This window comes from Hypanus sabinus, chromosome 14 (genome assembly GCF_030144855.1).
Source record: "Hypanus sabinus isolate sHypSab1 chromosome 14, sHypSab1.hap1, whole genome shotgun sequence".
Lineage (NCBI taxonomy): Eukaryota > Metazoa > Chordata > Chondrichthyes > Myliobatiformes > Dasyatidae > Hypanus > Hypanus sabinus.
The window spans coordinates 93417688-93435300 of record NC_082719.1 but is presented as its reverse complement, the minus strand read 5'-3'; the positions used below and the strand labels follow the sequence as shown (position 1 = coordinate 93435300).

The 17613-nt window shown below is 42.2% G+C and overlaps 1 protein-coding gene across 1 annotated transcript in view; it reads right to left on the bottom strand.

Annotated features, from left to right (window-relative positions):
• LOC132404996 (A disintegrin and metalloproteinase with thrombospondin motifs 12-like) overlaps nt 1-17613 on the bottom strand; it is a 626192-nt gene that overhangs the window by 507010 nt on the left and 101569 nt on the right. Inside the window, exon 3 of the mRNA XM_059989657.1 lies at nt 14026-14200. Within this exon, the coding sequence (XP_059845640.1) occupies nt 14026-14200 (175 nt within the window). The remainder of the gene's footprint in view (nt 1-14025; nt 14201-17613) is intronic.

The window sequence follows — 17613 nt, the reverse complement described above, 5'->3', positions numbered from 1 at the left end:
GAAACTATCCCCTCTCACCTTAAATGAATGCCCTCTGATATTAGACATTTCAATGCTGGGAAAAAATACATTGTCTGTCTACTCAATCTATGCCTCTCATAATCTTACCAAACTCTAGCAGATCTCCCCCCGAGCCTCCACCGCTCCAGATAAAATAACCCAAGTTTGTCTAACTTCTTGTAAAAGCACATGCCCTCTAATCCAAGCAACATCCTGGGCCATCACCAAAACTCAACATCCTTTCTACAAAGGAGTGCTCAGAACTGCATGCAATTTCCGCACGCAGCCTAACTGAAGTTTTATAAAGCTGCAACACAACTTCCTGACTTTTGAACTCAATGGCTTGACTAACATAGGCACGTATACAATATACCTTCTTAACCATGTTATCAACCTGTGTAGACACTTTCAGGTAACTATGAACATGGACACCAAGATCCCTCAGCTCATCAACACTGTTAAAGGTTTGCCCTTAACAGTGTACAGTCTCTTTGCATTTGCCCCCTCAAGGTGCAACACTTCACATTTGATCAGGTAGAACTTCACCTACCATTTCTCCACCCATATCTGCAACCGATCCATATTCCACTGCATTCTTTGTCAGTCTCCTACGCTACCCACAACGCCACCAATCTTTGTATCAACTGCATACTTACGAACCTACCCATCTATATTTTCATCCAAGTCAGTAATATACATCACAAACAGCAGAAGTCCCAATACAAATCCCTGTGGAGCACCACTAATCACAGACCTCCACTAGAATAAGTCCCTTCAATCAATGTTAGCTGGTGGCGCAGTGTGATCAGCGCTGGGCTCAAGAACGGAGGTTCCCAAGTTCGATCCAGTGCCAGATCACTTCCGAGTGCACTCTCCATCCGTGCCGGATTGATGTCGAACTGCCACCTCCAATTTAAATTCCCACGCGAGATGTTGAGAGGATCAAATACCCAAAAACTCAAAATCCAAATGTCCTCTGTCTTCTATGAGCAAGCCTGTTCTGAATCCAAACAGCCAATTCACCATGGATCCCCTGCATTTTAATCTTCTGAATGAGACACCCATGAGGTACCTTGTCAAACACCCTACTAAAATCCATGTAGACAACATGCCTGCATCGACTACCCTCATGAACTCATCAAAAACTCAATCAAGTTAGTAAGGCATGACTTGCCCCACACAAAGTTATGCTAGCTCTCCCTACTTAGGCCACAGATTTCCAAATGCTCATAAATCCTATCCCTAATAATTCTCCCTAGTAACTCACTGGGCTATAGTTTCCAAAGTTAATCCTGGTTCTTTTCTTGAATAATGGAGCAAAGTTAGCTACTAGCCAGACCTCTGGGACTTTGCCTATGGCTAGAGTGGACATGAAGATATTGATCAGGTCCTCAGCAATCTCATCTCGTGCCTCTCAATAACATGTGCATATCCCATCAGGCCCTGGGGACTTATCCACATTAATGCTCTTTAAGTGATTCAACATTACTTCCTCCCTTACCTCAAAATGCACTGGCATGTAAATATGCTCACCACTGATTTCTCTGTGTCCTTCTCCTTGATAAATACTGATGTAATATGCTCACTAAGGGCTTCAGCCACATCCTCTGCATCCAATCAAATGTCCCTCCCGTTATCTTTGAGTGGTCCCACCTTCTCCCTAGTTACCTTCTTGCTCCTGATCTATGTATAGAATGCTTTGGGATTCTCTTTAATCGTACTTGCCAAAGAATTTTCAAGACCCCTCCGAGCTTCCCTAATTCCCTTCTTGATTTCTTTTCTGGCTTTTTATAATCCTCAAGGGCTCTGCTTGATTCTAGCTTCCCTTCTCTCACTCTCCATACTCACTGTGCAGGACCTCTTCCCCCTTCCTACCTAAGTCACAGGTGTCATTATGCCATGAAGGGTGTGAGCCTGAAACACCAAGAGAGGTGAGGAGAACAGACAGGGTAAGAGGGTAACTAGAATGGGGAGTGGAAAAAGAGAGAAGGGGGAAAGTGTAGATATGATCAAAAGTTAAAGAAGTCGATGATCATAAATAAGTTGATGATCATGCCATAAAGTTGGAGGCTACCCAGACGGAATATAAGGTGTTGCTCCTCCAACCTGGGTGTGGCCCCGTCATGGCAGTAGAGAAAGCCATGCAGCGACTCGTTGGAATGGGACTGGAAAGTCAAGCTGAAATGGGTGGCCAGCAGGAAATGCCACGTTTGAGGCAAACAGAGTGAAAGTGCCAATACACTTACTGACTTTTGAGGTTTGAACTTGTAGCCGCATCCTGCAGGTTTCAGTAACCTTCTCTTTACCAATGCTCAGAATCTCAGATACTGACAGATACAAAACAGGTCAGAGGCTTGTTCACAAAATCCTCTTGGCTGCTACCACTGATTGATGAGAGATCTTTTGCCATCCTCATATCGCCTTAGCAGCGTATTCCGCTCTACGTGGCTATTATTTATCCAAACACAGAAGGCAGGGCCGACTAGTACACTGAGCAACTGTTTTCTATAGATCTTGAAATGAATGGAAGATAATCCAACAATGGTCTCTGTAAACATCTGAAACTTGACTAGAAACTTGATGAGGTACATCAACCGGTGTCTATGAGGAATAGAGCTGAGCACCAAGGGTTCTTCCTTGTGTTATATATTATGTTGAGCTGTGATCAGTTAAGAGTGGGTTCGTTTGAAGCAAGTTCGTTCAAAACAAAAGCTTAATTAGAGTGACAGACTGACTGACATAATTATCTCCCTGCTTATCATTACTTCTGGTGAACCTTTAACTCTTTTCTCACCAGCGCACGTGGCCAGTGCCCTTATACGCAACTACTTCTGGGAACACGAAATACACACATAGAACCCTAATGAAAGGGATCTGCTCTAACTGATCAGGGGTCTCAGCCCGAAATGTCGACTGTACTCTTTTCCATAGATCCTGCCCAGCCTGCTGAGTTCCTCCAGCCAGCATTTTGTGTGTGTTGCTTGGATTTCCAGCGTCTGCAGATTTTCTGTTGCTTGTTCATTCTCTTTTAACTGTGTTACCATCTATTGAGTTAGGAAAGGTTATAATAGCATGAATATTAATCAGGTAATCAGGGTGCTCTTTGTTTCCTGAATAGGTTTGTTGGTTTATTTATTTATTTATTGAGCTACAGCTCTGAATAGGCCCTTCTGGCCCTTTATGCTATGCCACACAGCTAACCCTAGTCTAATCACAAGACCACTTACAATGACTAATTAACCTACCGACTGGTATGCATGTGGACTGTGGGAAGATACCGGAGCACCCACAGGAAACCCTGAGACCAAGGGGAGAGCAATCAAATTCCTCATAGACAGGCGGGAAATGAACCCTGGTCGCCAGTACTGCTGAGCACCTACCCGATCTTTTGAATATTTACATTTACATTTGGCACGGATGTCTCCTCTAGTCTTAGAACCATAGAACATTACGGCACAGAAACAGGCCTTTTGGCCCTTCTTGAGTATCTATCCAATGTAATATTTCTGGGCCAGACACATTGTTCTCCTTAAGCTCCCTTTCCTTTCTGTCTTCACACATTCATGAATGCAACAGCTCATGTTCCCAATATTATTTAATACCAGATTTCTGCAATTACACTATTTGTCTTCTTTTGCACATTGGTTGTTTCTGTGTAGTTTTTCATTGATTCCCGAGTTTCCTTGTATCTATTGAAAAAGTCCACCAAAGAAATAAATCCAGGTTAGTATATGGCAATATATGCAGTGTCTATTAAAAATATTCAAACCCCCCCCTTAGAAGTTTTCATGTTTTATTGTTTTACAACACTGAATCACAGTGGATTTAATTTGGCTTTTTGACACTAATCAACAGAAAAGACTCTTTTGTGTCAAATTGGAAACAGATCTCTACAAGGTGATCTAAATTAATTACAAATATAAAACACAAAATAATAGATTGCATAAATATTCATCCCCCTTTAATATAATACACCAAATCATCACTGGTGCAGCCACTTGGTTTTGGAAGTCTCATAATTAGTTAATTGGAGATCACCTGTGTGCAGTCACGGTGTTTCAATTGATTGTAGTAAAAATACACCTGGATCTGGAAGCTCCAACTGCCGGTGAGTCAGTATCCTGGCAAAAACTACACCATAAAGACAAAAAAACACTTCAAGCAACTCTGTGATGGGACAGCTGTAAATCGGCCTAGAGCAGGACGTCCTCAAAAACTGAGTGTGCAAGAAGGGGACTACTGAGGGAGGCCACCAAGTGACCTATGACAACTCTGGAGAAGTTACAAGCTTCAGTGGCTGAGATTGAAGAGACTGTGCATACAACAGTTGTTGCCCGGGTGCTTCACCAGTCACAGCTTTATGGGAGAGTGGCAAAGGGAAAGCCATTGTTCAAAAAACCTACCTGAAATCTCAGCCAGAGTTGCCAGAAGGCATATGGGAGACTCTGAGATCAGCTGAAAGGTTCCATAATCTGATGAAACCAAAATTGAGCTTTTTGGCCATTGGATTAAAGACGATGATTGGTGTAAGCCAACGCCACACATCATCAAAACCACACCATGAAGCACATGAATCATGGTGGTGGCTGCATCATACTGTGGGGATGCTTCACTGCAACAGGCCCTGGAAGGCTTGTGAAGGTACAGGGTAAATTAAATGCAGCAAAATACAGGGAAATCCTGGAGAAAAACCTGATGCAGTCTGCAAGCCAAATGCGACTTGTTTTCCAGCAAAACAATGACCCCAGGCAAAGCCAAAGCTGCATAGGAATAGGTTAAAAACATCAGTTAATGTCCTGGAGTGGCCAAGTCACAGCCTAGACCTCAATCCAATTGAGAATATGTGACCAGACTTGAAAAGAGCTGTTCAAAGAGATGGCTGTTGACTTCAGGAGGGCACGGAGTGACCACTCCCCACTGAACATCAATGGCTCCTCGGTAGAGATTGTAAACAGCACCAAATTTCTTGGTGTTCACTTGACGGAGAATCTCACCTGGTCCCTCAACACCAGCTCCATAGCAAAGAAAGCCCAGCAGTGTCTCTACTTGTTGCGAAGGCTGAGGAAAGTCCATCTCCCACCCCCCATCCTCATCACATTCTACAGGGGTTGTATTGAGAGCATCCTGAGCAGCTGCATCACTGCCTGGTTTGGAAGTTGCACCGTCTCGGATCGCAAGGCCCTGCAGCGGATAGTGAGGTCAGCTGAGAAGATCATCAGGGTCTCTCTTCCTGCCATCACGAACATTTACACTGCACGCTGCATCCGCAAAGGAAACAGCACTATGAAGGACGCCACGCACCCCTCATAAAATCTCTTCTCCCTCCTGTCATCTGGGAAAAGGCCCCGAAGCATTCAGGCTCTCAAGACCAGACTATGTAACAGTTTCTCCCCCCAAGCTATCAGACTCCTCAATACCCAAAGCCTGGACTGACACCTTGCCCTACTGTCCTGTTTATTATTTATTGTAATGCCTGCACTGTTTTTGTGCACTTTATCCAGACCTGTGTAGGTCTGTTGTCTAGTGTAGCTTTCTCTGTGTTTTTTTTTTATTATTACGTAATTCAGTCTAGCTTTTGTACTATGTCATGTAACACCATGGTCCTAAAAAACATTGTCTCTTTTTTACTATGCACTGTACCAGCAGTTACGGTTGAAATGACAATAAAAGTTGACTTGACACTCACGATCCCCATGCAATCTGACAGAGCTTGAGCAGTTCTGTAAAGAAGAATGGGGAAAAATTGCAGTGTCCATTTGCAGAAAGCTGATAGACCTATCCACACAGACTCAAAGCTGTAATTGGCTCCAGTGGTGCATGTACCGGATACAGACTTGACGGGGTGAATACTTATGCTCTCAAATTATTTTGTGGTTTATATTTGAATTAACTTAGATTACTTTGTAGAGATCTGTTTTCACTTTGACATGAAAGAGTCATGTTCTGTTGATCAGTGTCAAAAAAAACCAAATTCTATCCACTGTGAGTCAATGTTGTCGAACAGTAAAATATGAAAGCTTCTAAGAGGGGGTGAGTACTTTTTATCAGCACTGTACGAGCTTTGACACTAAATTTATTTTGAACTTTGAAATTTAACAATGGAAAATCTAGTAAATGCTTTTCCATTCCTTTTTTTTAATTCACTGTTAACTGGTATTTTATAATTTTACCAACTTTCACCAATTTGCCTCTACTGCTGCTGGGATCAATAAAATTATACTCCATATGAAAAATCAACCCCATGCTGTATAGCTACTAGAGCTGAATGAATCACCCCCATCAACAGTCCAAATCTTCTGAGGACATGCTACAACAAAGTTGTTATATATTCTGCCAAGAAGCTGATAAAAAAGACAGAATATCAATTGATATGAAGAGCAAAATGCAATCATCACCACCCCATGTATTTAGAGATGTCGTGCCTGAACTCCTTGCCTCTGCTGCTTCTGTACTAAAAGGCAACTACACATACTCCAGTTACAGGAATACCTGGTTGATATTATTGCTGGATTACAAAATGTGTTAAAGAAACCTCAGCAGGCCTCAAAGAGAGGATAAGATCATTTTCATGAGTAAGTTGAAAGATAAAGATTAGCTTTATTTGCACATGTGCATTGAACTGTTGAAATGCGTGAAGTGTGTCCTTTGGCATCAACGGCCAACACGGTCTAAGGAGGCGCTGGGGGAACCCGCATGCTAATGCCACTGACATAACATGCCCCCACCTTACCAGCCATAACCCGTTTATCTTTGGAATGTGGGAGGAAACTGGAGCACCAAGAGGAAACTCATGTATATAACAATTACTGCACGGAAACAGGCCATCTTGGCCCTTCTAGTCCGTGCCGAATGCCTACACTCACCCAGTCCACCTACCTGCACTCAGCCCATAACCCTCCATTCCTTTCCTGTCCATATACCTATCCAATTTTTTTTTAAATGACAATATCGAACCTGCCTCTACCACTTCTACTGGAAGCTCGTTCCACACAGCTATCACTCTCTGAGTAAAGAAGTTCCCCCTCATGTTACGCTAAACTTTTGCCCCTTAACTCTCAACTCATGTCCTCTTGTTTGAATCTTGCCTACTCTCAATGGAAAAAGCCTATCCACATCAACTTTATCTATCCCCCTCATAATTTTAAATACCTCTATCAAGTTCCCCCCAACCTTCTACACTCCAAAGAATAAACACCTAACTTGTTCAACCTTTCTCTATAACTTAGGTGCTGAAACCCAGGTAACATTCTAGTAAATCTCTGTACCCTCTCTATTTTGTTGACATCTTTCCTATAATTCGGTAACCAGAATAATCTCCATGTGGTCATGGAGAAAACGTACAAACTCCTTACCATAATACCATATGAAATAGGAGTAGAATTAGGCCATTTGGCCCATCGAGTCTGCTCTGTCAGTTCATCATGGCTGATCCAGTTTCCCTCACAGCCCTAATCTCCTGCCTTTTCCCCATATTCCTTTCATGCCCTGACCAATCACGAACTTTTCAATCTCTGTCTTAAATATACCCAATGAGTTGCCCTCCAGAGCCACCTGTGGCAATGAATTCAAGATTCCACAGGCTTACAGGTGGTATGGGAACTGAAACCCGATCACAGTCCACGTGCTGTAAATGTTATGCTAACTGCTACATTACTGTGTTACTCTTTACACTATCTTGCTGCCCTTACACTAGAGTGTTGCTATGGATACCCAGCTGCTCTCAGGGTGCCAGTAAACATGGAAGGGTATCATTTGGGCCAGGTGGACCACATTGGCTTTCTTTGAAGTGAACCCATTCACTTCCCACTCTTACCCACAATGCTGCCACTTTATTCCCCTCAAGAGCCCATCTAATTTCCTTCTGAAGTCGTTATTCATGTCCACTTCTGCCATGATGGCAGGAAACATGTTCTAGGTCATCATCACTCACTCTGCAGAAATGCCCAGACTTTAAATTTGTGTTCCCTAGTCTGAGGACATTCAGCTGGGAGGAACAAATTTTCTTTGCTTTCTGTTTCAAAACCTGTCAAAATGTTTTATGATCTCTTTAAATCCTTCCGCCAGCTCCTTTGCTGGAAGGAGAATACTCCTTGCTTCTCCACAAACCGTAGCCAAGATCCCTCAGATTGTAGCCAAGCTGATTCAAATGATAACCTTCCATGTTGTAATAACTCCCCTGAAAGCAGTCTGGGTATCCATAGCAACAGACACAAAATGTTTGAGGAAGTCAGCAGGTAAAGCTGCATCTATACAGAAGAATAAACAGTCGCCATTTGAGGTCAAGACCCTTTATTAGGACTGAAAGGACAGGGGCAGAAGCCAGAATAAGAAGCTGGGTGGAGGGGTGGTTGTATAAATTGGCAGGTGATAGGCAAGACCAGGTGAGGGCAAAGGTGGATAGAATAAATAGTTGATTGTTACGGCCAAGATCCATCATCAGACCCGAAACGGTAACTGTTTATACCTCATTGTAGAAGCTACAGAGTGCCTTCAGCATTGTGTGTGTGTGTGTTGCTCAAGATTTCAAAGTGCATTTACTATCAAAGATTTCCAGCATCTACATCTGTGATATCCATATACCCTTGACTTTCTCATGGATAGAATTTTGTCCTCCATTCAGGGCCTGCTGTTTCAGTGATGGAAGCTACTGACACAATGAAGGAAGCCATGAACACTGCCAGAGATGGAGGACCATCATTGCTACCCTAAATGCCAGCAGCACATGGGACAAAAGAGAGAATGCTAATGAAGAAAAGTGAGATTCTAGTGGTATGGCGCCCAGACAATGTCAGCAAAAGAGGTGATCACTGATGTCAGGGAAGGGGGACGGTCCCCACTCTCCTGCTTATATCAACAGTGCTGAGGTTGAAAGGGAGTGCAAGTTTCAAGTCCTTAGGAGTAAACATCACCAGTAGTCCGTCCTGATCATGGCCAAGATGTCAGGCCCATGAAAGTTCAGCAATGCTTTTCCTTCCACAGGAGGCTAAAGAAATTCAGCATGTCCCTGTCAACTCTCATTAATATCCATAGGTGCACCACAGAAAGAATCAGAGCTTGGGATGGCAACAGCTCTGCCCATGGCCGTAAAAAACTGCAGAGAGGCATGGACACAGATAAGCTCATCACGAAAACCAGCCTCTCCTCTATGGATGCTGTCTAGGCTTCTTGTTGTCTTGGTAAAGCAGCCAGCATAAACTAAGACCCCTCCCACCCCAGATATTCTCTCTTCTCTGTCCTCCCCTCAAGCATACAATACAGAAGTCTGAAAACATCTACCACCAAGCTCAAGGACAGCCTCTATCCACTGTCTGAGACTACTAAATAATGGACCTGTTGGATGATAAGGAGGACTTGTGGTCTCATCATGGCCTTGACCTTATCCTCTGCCTGCACCTCACTTTATCTGAAAAACTTTATTCTGTATTTTGTTATCACTTTTCAGTTGTATTCTTCCAAGGGGACTACAACTTCGTCACTGGGTTTGGAAGCATGCGTGTTTCAATGACCTGGACAGCTATGCTGGCTGCAGTCATGCCTTTATGCTTTGGCTCTTGGTGGGGTCACCCATGCCAAACAGGTCAAAGGGTAAAGGACAGACTAAGAGTGGTCAACTGATCCTTCAGGTTCAGGGATTCAGATCAGGGCTAACCCTGACTATTAAAATAAACTTGCTATGGAAACGTCTGAGTGTGACGGTATTCCTGAGTCTCCACCCAGGATTTGTGTGGCTGATAGTAATGAAAACCAAGAGGAAGCTACTGATATGATGAAGGGAGCCCTGAATGCTGCCAGAGATGGAATACCTCCATTGCTGCCCTAAATGCCAATGGCATAACAGGCAGTCTTTCCTTTTTACTACCTCCATGTACTGATATGATGGAATGATCTTCAGATGTCAGGACATGACATTTTACACTGCGTCCTGATACATGTGACAATAATACAACAGACAGGAGAAGGTGGAGCAGCCACTGAGATAATGTAATTGCAACAGAGAAACATATATGTTCATAATGAATAAAAACACAAAATGCTGACAGAACTCAGCAGGCCAGACAGCACCTATGGGAGGAGGTAGTGACGACGTTTCCGGCCGAAACCCTTCATCAGGAGGGTTCATAATGAAAACTGGTTGTGGAAGGTTTCAAACTTGAATCTAGTCATGGAAAAAAGCCAAGAAGATAAGAAGGGAAAAGATAGGGGGATACCAAGGCGATACCAAACATGTGCTTTTCACTGCATCTCAGTGATAATAATAATTTATCAATTTACCAATTTCTAAACCCTTGTTTATTTCAAAACAATGTATATACAGGTTATCATTAATCCGTCGAAAAATTAGACCATAAGAATTTGTTGCCACAGGTGCTGTAGAGGTCAAGTCAGTGGGTATATTTAAGGCAGAGGTTGATAGAGTCTTGACTGGTCAGTACACGACAGGACACAGGGAGGAGATTGGTGCTGAGAGGAAAACTGGATCAGCCATGATGAAATAGCAAAAACAGACTCAAAGGACCACATGGCCTAATTTTGATCCTGTATCTTATGGTCTTAAGATATAGGAGTAGAGTTAGGCCATCCTGCCTATCGAGTCTGCTCTGCTATTCATCATGGCTGATTTTTTATCCCTCTCAACCGCATCCTCGTGTCTTTATAAAATTAGCTTTAAAAAAATTTAGATTTTTTTTAAATCAAGGGCCATGATCATTTCCAATTCTTCATCCATTTGTGATTTATTACCTTGGAAGAAGGAAGACTACCACTAATTGCTCAGCAATTTATACTGACCAGATGACATGGACACTGGTAATTTTGCTGAGCAATTCTAGTCTCCGCATAAGCTACTCATTTAACCAGAGAATAGAATCAGACTCACCAACGTGTAGAAATTACTGGAAACACAGCATCTGTAGAAGGAGAAATAGCTGACTCCTCCGATCTGCTCTGCTGAGTTTGTCTAGCGTTTTCTGGTTATAGTCATAGAAAATTACAGCACAGAAGTGGGATCTTCGGCTCATTGAGTCCGTGCCGAACCATTTAAACTGTCTAGTCCCATTGACCTACACCCAGACCACAGCCCTCCATACGCCCAAACAAATTTCTCTTAAATGTTGAAATTGATCTTGCATGCCCCACTGGCACTGGCAGCTTGTTCCACACTCTCACAACCCTCTGAGTGAAGAACTTTCCCCTCCCATTATATTTCAGAATATCTGAAATAGCTGATGTTTCCTTGATTTTCCTAGAGAAAATGCAACTTTAATTTTGAATGTGCTATTTATGTAAGATTTATTTGTTTGTTTTATCGACTACACAAAAGCATTTGATAAAGTGAAGCACAGTAAGTTATTTGAAATATTATAGGAAACTCCAGATCTAGATTCGAAAGACCTCCGCCTAAATCAGAAATCTGTACTGGGAACAAACTGTCACTGTAAGAATAGATGGAGAAGTGAGTCAGTTTACGAAAATCAAGAGAGGCGTTAGACAAGGGTGTGTTTTCTCCCCTGATTTGTTTAATGTGTACAGTGAAACAATATTACAAAAAATAAGAGATATCTTGGGAATCAAAGTTGGCAGTGAAAACACCAATAATTTCAGATATGCAGATGACACTGTGTTAATTGCAAGTATGGAGGAAGAACTACAAAACTTAATTGATACAGTTGTTGAAGAAATTGCAAAAATGGGTCTATCTATCAATTGCAAAAAGACAGAACATATAGTATCCAAAAAGAAGGAGAATCCTACTGCAGGCTGAGAAAAAACGGGGAAGATGTAAAACAAGTACAGAACTTTTGCTACTTAGGAAGCTGGGTGACATCAGATGACAGGTGCAACATGGACATCAAAAGAAGAATAGGGATGACAAAAGACAACTTTACGAGAATGAAGAGTATACTGACCAACACTAAACTAGGCATGACAACCCATCTCAGAGCACTGACTGAAATGTTACGTTTATCCAGTTATGTTATATGACTCAGAATGTTGGACAATATCTAGTAACATGAGGAAAAGAACTGAAGCAGCAGAGGTGTGGTTTTTAAGGAGGATGCAAAGAATATCATGGACGCAACGAAGATCTAACGAGGATGTCATGAACAGAGCAAGCACAAAAAGAGAAATAATGTATGAGATCATGAAAAGGCAACGTAACTTCACTGGACATGTGATTAGGAAAGAGGAGTTAGAATGCACGGTAATTGTGGGAAAGATTGAAGGGAAGAAAACAAGAGGAAGGCAAAGACAAATGATGATGGAGACAGCCCCCAGAGAACTGGAAATGAATACCAAAGAATTGATCCACTTGACCCGAAACAGGAGTGTGTGGGCCACGGCAGTCAAAGCTCAGACTGGGCACGGCACCTGATGATGATGCTGATTTATGTAAAACATGGTGCTGCTTGATTTGGAAGCTTTTTAAGGTGAGGTCTTCTCTAGCAACTCATACTTAATTACTTAATTATCATATATTTCTTGTCACTTTCTAAGCCCAACATGGAAGGATTTACGGACTAATTTGGGTGATCATTCATTAACCTTATTACGTACTTTTCTCTGATGTTTTTTGTTTTGTGTGGTGTGTTTGGTTTTGTTTGATTTTCATAAACTGGCTCACTTCTCCATCTATTCTTACAGCAGCAGTTTGTTCCCAGTACAGATTTCTAATTAGGTGGTGGTCTTTCCAATCTAGTTTCCTGTAATATTTCAAATAACTTATTGTGCTTCACTTTATTAATTTATTACACAAATAACATTCAAAATTAAAGTTGCAAATTAAAGTTGCAAAAAAGTTGCAAAATAAAGTAGGCTGCAAATATAAGACTTTGCTGGAACACATTACATTGAGCGGAGCGTTGGAAAACGAGAGCAATATCTGAAATTTATGTTAATTACAAAGTCTCCTTCTTCTCTTTGCTACCCCTGGAGCAAGAGCACAGGGATTCAGGGATTCTGATTATGAAAAAGTTTACTGGGTCTGATCTGACTATGTACACAGAATGGATATCTACAAGCTGACAGGAGCCTCAAGCTGCTGTAAGGAAGAATTACTCAGCCTGGCCTCTACTGCAATATATCCCAAGACAGGACTGGTTTGTTTTAATCTGCTTAATTTCTTTGAAGAACAAGTACAGTTCAGTTTCTATAAAATCTGTTAATGTAAATATAAAATACAATTAAATAATATTCCATCAGCACTAATACTAAGCACAGACACAGGTGTACAATCAAATTAACCTGTTTTAATATATATTTGTGCTGGACTTCATCCAGTAATGAAAGCCAAAAAGATGATAGATAAAAATAGTAATCTAAGAAGTATTCAGTCTGCACAACTTACTCCCATTGGGTTACTTAGATTTCATAAGCTCCCACAAAAAGAGAAAAATAGAAATGCAAGAGACTGCAGATGCTGAAAACCTGGAGTAACACACAAAGCGCCGGTGGAACGCAGGGGTCAGGCAGCATCCATGGAGGGAAATCTACACACACCCATGGAGGGAGTTGACTTTCTGAGCCAAGATACTTCATCCAGGCTGGAACAGGGAAGATAGACAATATTAAAAAGTAGGAATAAAGGGCAGAACAAGAGCTGGTGGGTGTGGTGGATGCAGGTGAGGGGGTTAATAGGCAGGTGAGGGAGCGAAGAGAGTGGGAATGATGTCAGAAGCTGACAGGTGATAGGTGGAAGTGTCAAATGGCTGAGTAAGATGGAATCTGATAGGACATTGGATCATAGGGAGGGGAGTCAATGGGAAGAGTGTAAGAATGATGGGTAGATTGAGAGGGGGAGCAGCAGAAAAAGATAGGGTGATGGGGGCCAGTCAAGTCCATGTTATTCCATCAACATAACTTTTGAACCTCAGTTGTACACATCATCTGCTCCATAAAGCAGCTCCTTTCTCTTACTGTTCACAAGTATGGACAAGCAGCACTTTCTACTCTGGTAATAGCCTTTTACTTTCCTTCCTCTAATTACTGCTCACCTCATGAGATTGTGTAGATCAACGATTGTCTTACCTCGTATTCCACAGGACCCTGAGCTCCCAGAGGGGAGTCCATGCTGCTTTCTCTGAGAGTGTGGAGAAACTTGTCTCTTGTAAATAATATGTGGCTGCTGTTTCTCACTTCTTTGTGGGTGGCTGCGTATTGGCTCAATAAAATAGTCTTCACTGTGTAGACGGAAGAAGCCATGCTGCAGAAAAAAACAGGATTAAAGTTCAGTTCAAATATTACAGCATTGCTTTAACTTAACAAAAGAAACTTCCTTTCAGCAAGTGGAAGAGTTTAATGATAAAGGAAACTGTCAGTGAAATGAAACAGCCTGTGTGAATTTACCCTATCTATAATCCTTCTGGATAAATAGAAAACAATGAGGGTTATAGACTGGGTAAATGCAAGTAGGCTTTTTCCAGTGAGGTTGGGGGCAATTACAACTGGAGGTCATATGTTATGGGTGAAAGGTGAAATATTTAAGGAGAAGCTGAGGGGGAACTTCTTCACTCAGAGTGTAGTGGTAATGTGGAATGAGGTGCCAGCAGAAGTGGCGGATGCGGGTTCAATTTCGACACTTTAAGAAAAGTTTGGATAAGTACATGGATTGCAGGGTTATGGAGTGCTATGGCCCAGCTTTAAGTGGATGCCACTAGGCAGATTAACAGTTTGGCACAGACTAGATGGGCCAAAGGGTCTGTTTCTGTGCTGCAGAGCCTTATGATGATGGCACACAGGGAGCAGAGCACTTGTGAAAAGAGCACTTATGGATCATGAAGACAGTGCCAAAATGTACACATCTAAACAGCAGTGATTCTTCCTGAGGTTTACCACAGTTATCTGATCAATGTGTACATAATTGATCTGACAGTTTGAAAAAATATCTCTGATTCCTGACGTAAGTTTCAACAGCAGATAAAGAAAGCATCGGGTTCAGATTTCAGCTCAGTTCTTATGCCCTGGGGCTAGGTTGGCAGAAAACATCTCAGGATTCAATCCATCTTTCCCTTTCTTGTATTTCACCAGAAAAATAGTCACTAGCAATTTCATTAGAACATTGAAACTGAGCCAGTCAAATCTACAAAGAGAAGCTATAAAAAATTTCAACTTAATGTGCTCTCCCAGCACACCTCGATATTTTTTTTCATGTTGTTGATGTTCAGTGGCACCTAGATAACAAAACTTAATAGAAAGGTACAAATATGATTAGGAGGGCAAATGCTGATCGGTGGGTCCCGGGATCAAATATCCACGTGTACAGGAGGCATGGAAGCCAATGAGTCGGCACGTCTGGAGTTTGAGGCCTGAAGGTTGACACTGAAAATCAAAGCCTGTAGGTCGATCAGAGGGCCAGAGGTTGAAGCCTGGAGGCCGAGGACTGCTCCTGGGTTTGGAGGACTGTGTGGTGTTTGTGTGTGTAAAAGGGCTAGTTTTGCTGCTGTTGTTTTGATTATTGCTCTGTTCTGAGCACCCAGGAAGAACATACAAACCCTTTATAGACAGCAGCGGCAATTGAACCCAGGCCAATCACGCTAACCGCTACACTACATGCCACTCCCAAGAGGGCAGTGTGGTTTGATAGCTGAGCACATGCAGAACATAATCAATGGATCTGAAGATATTAAGGAAATTAGTTCAATTAGGGTTCATGCAGGCAATGGTATTGAAATAAAAAAGTGGGATTGAAAAGATGTTAACTATCACTTTAATAAATGGAATCTAGATTTCTATATTTTAGTATTTATTGTGATGTAGTACATGAGATAGATAGTTGCTTTGTCATAATGTGGACTACAATGGGCAGATGTGTTCAACCACATTGAGGAAGGTACAATTTAAATGACAAGCACCATGAAAAAGATTGGGGGTGGTTCAGAGTATTCCTCGAATGAAGGCTTTATGTCATGGGATACTTTCATAATCATGGTTAATAGCTGTAGTAAGGACAAAGTATGGTTTGTTACAGGAGTGACTTCTCTCTCCTTCACTAGTGAGAGAGAGCCTGTCTGAGGTTCTGAAGTGTTGGGATGGATTGTAGTTTCTTGATGGACTTCAGATCATGGTCTCTTCGTGAGCTTTGCTATTGCTTGCTTGGGAGGGGGAGGGGGCGAATTCGGTGCTTCTGCCAGAGCAAGTGGGGGGGGGGGAAGGTTGATACTTCTATTTCTGTTTGTACTTGAGAGGGGGAAGTGGGACTTTGGGGTTCCCACATTCCTGTCATTCATTCTTTTGGGGTTTTTTTCTGTTTTGTGGATGTCTGTGAAGAGTAAGAATATTGGGTTGTATGTTGTCTGATAGTAACTTGAACCACTGAACCATGGAACTGCATGAAATATGGCCCAACAATTTATCTGCAGCATCAGAGGCTGAGGGGAGACACAAGAAATAAAATTATGAGAGGCAATGGATAGAGTAGACAGTCAGAATCTTTTTGCCAGGGTGGAAATGTCAGGTACTAGAGGACAAACATTTAAAATGAGAGGGGATAAAATTTAAAGAAAATGTGCAGAGCAGGACTTCTTTTTTCAAACACAGACAGTGGTGAATCATAAACACTAGAAATTCTACAGATGCTGGAAATCCAAAGCAACACACATAATGCTGGAGGAACACAGTAGGTCAGGTAGCACTGATGGAAATGAATAGATGACAGACAACGTTTCAGGTCAACACCCTTTATCAGGACTACAAGGGAAGGGCCTGTACCATGCTGTGTCTCAAAATAAATAAAAGTATATGGATGAATGTTTGAAGAAGAATACCCTTTCTGGTAAGATAGCAGTATATAGAAAACATAGAAACATAGAAAACCTACAGCACAATACACAACCCACAAAGTTGTGCCAAATACGTCCCTACTTTAGAAATTACTAGGCTTACCTATAGCCCTTTATTTCACTAAGCTCCATGTACCTATCCAAAAGCCTCTTAAAAGACCCTATTGTATCCGCCTCCACCACTGTTGCCGGCAGCCCATTCCACACACAATCCACTCTCTGCGTAAAAAACTTAACCCTGACATCTCCTCTGTACCTACTCCCCAGCTCCTTAAACCTGCGTCCTCTTGTGGCAGCCATTTCTGCCCTGGGAAAAAACCTCTGACTATCCACATGATCAATGCCTCTCATCATCTTATACACCTCTATCAGGTCACCTCTCATCCTCTGTCACTCCAAGTTGAAAAACCCAAGTTCACTCAACCTGTTTTCATAAGGCATGCTCTCCAATCCAGGCAACATCCTTGTAAATCTCCTCTGCACCCTTTCTACGGCTTCCACATCCTTCCTGTAGTGAGGCGACCAGAACTGAGCACAGTACTCCAAGTGGGGTCTGACCAAGGTCCTATATAGCTGCAACATTACCTCTCGGCCCCTCAATTTAATTCCACTATTGATGAAGGCCAATACACCATACGCCTTCTTAACCACACAGTCAATCTGCGCAGCAGCTTTGAACATCCTATGGACTCAGACCCCAAAATTCTTCTGATCCTCCACACTGCCAAGAGTCTTACAATTAATACTATATTCTGCCATCATATTTGACCTACCAAATAGAACCGCCTCACACTTATCTGGGTTGAACTCCATCTGCCACTTTTCAGCCCAGTTTTGC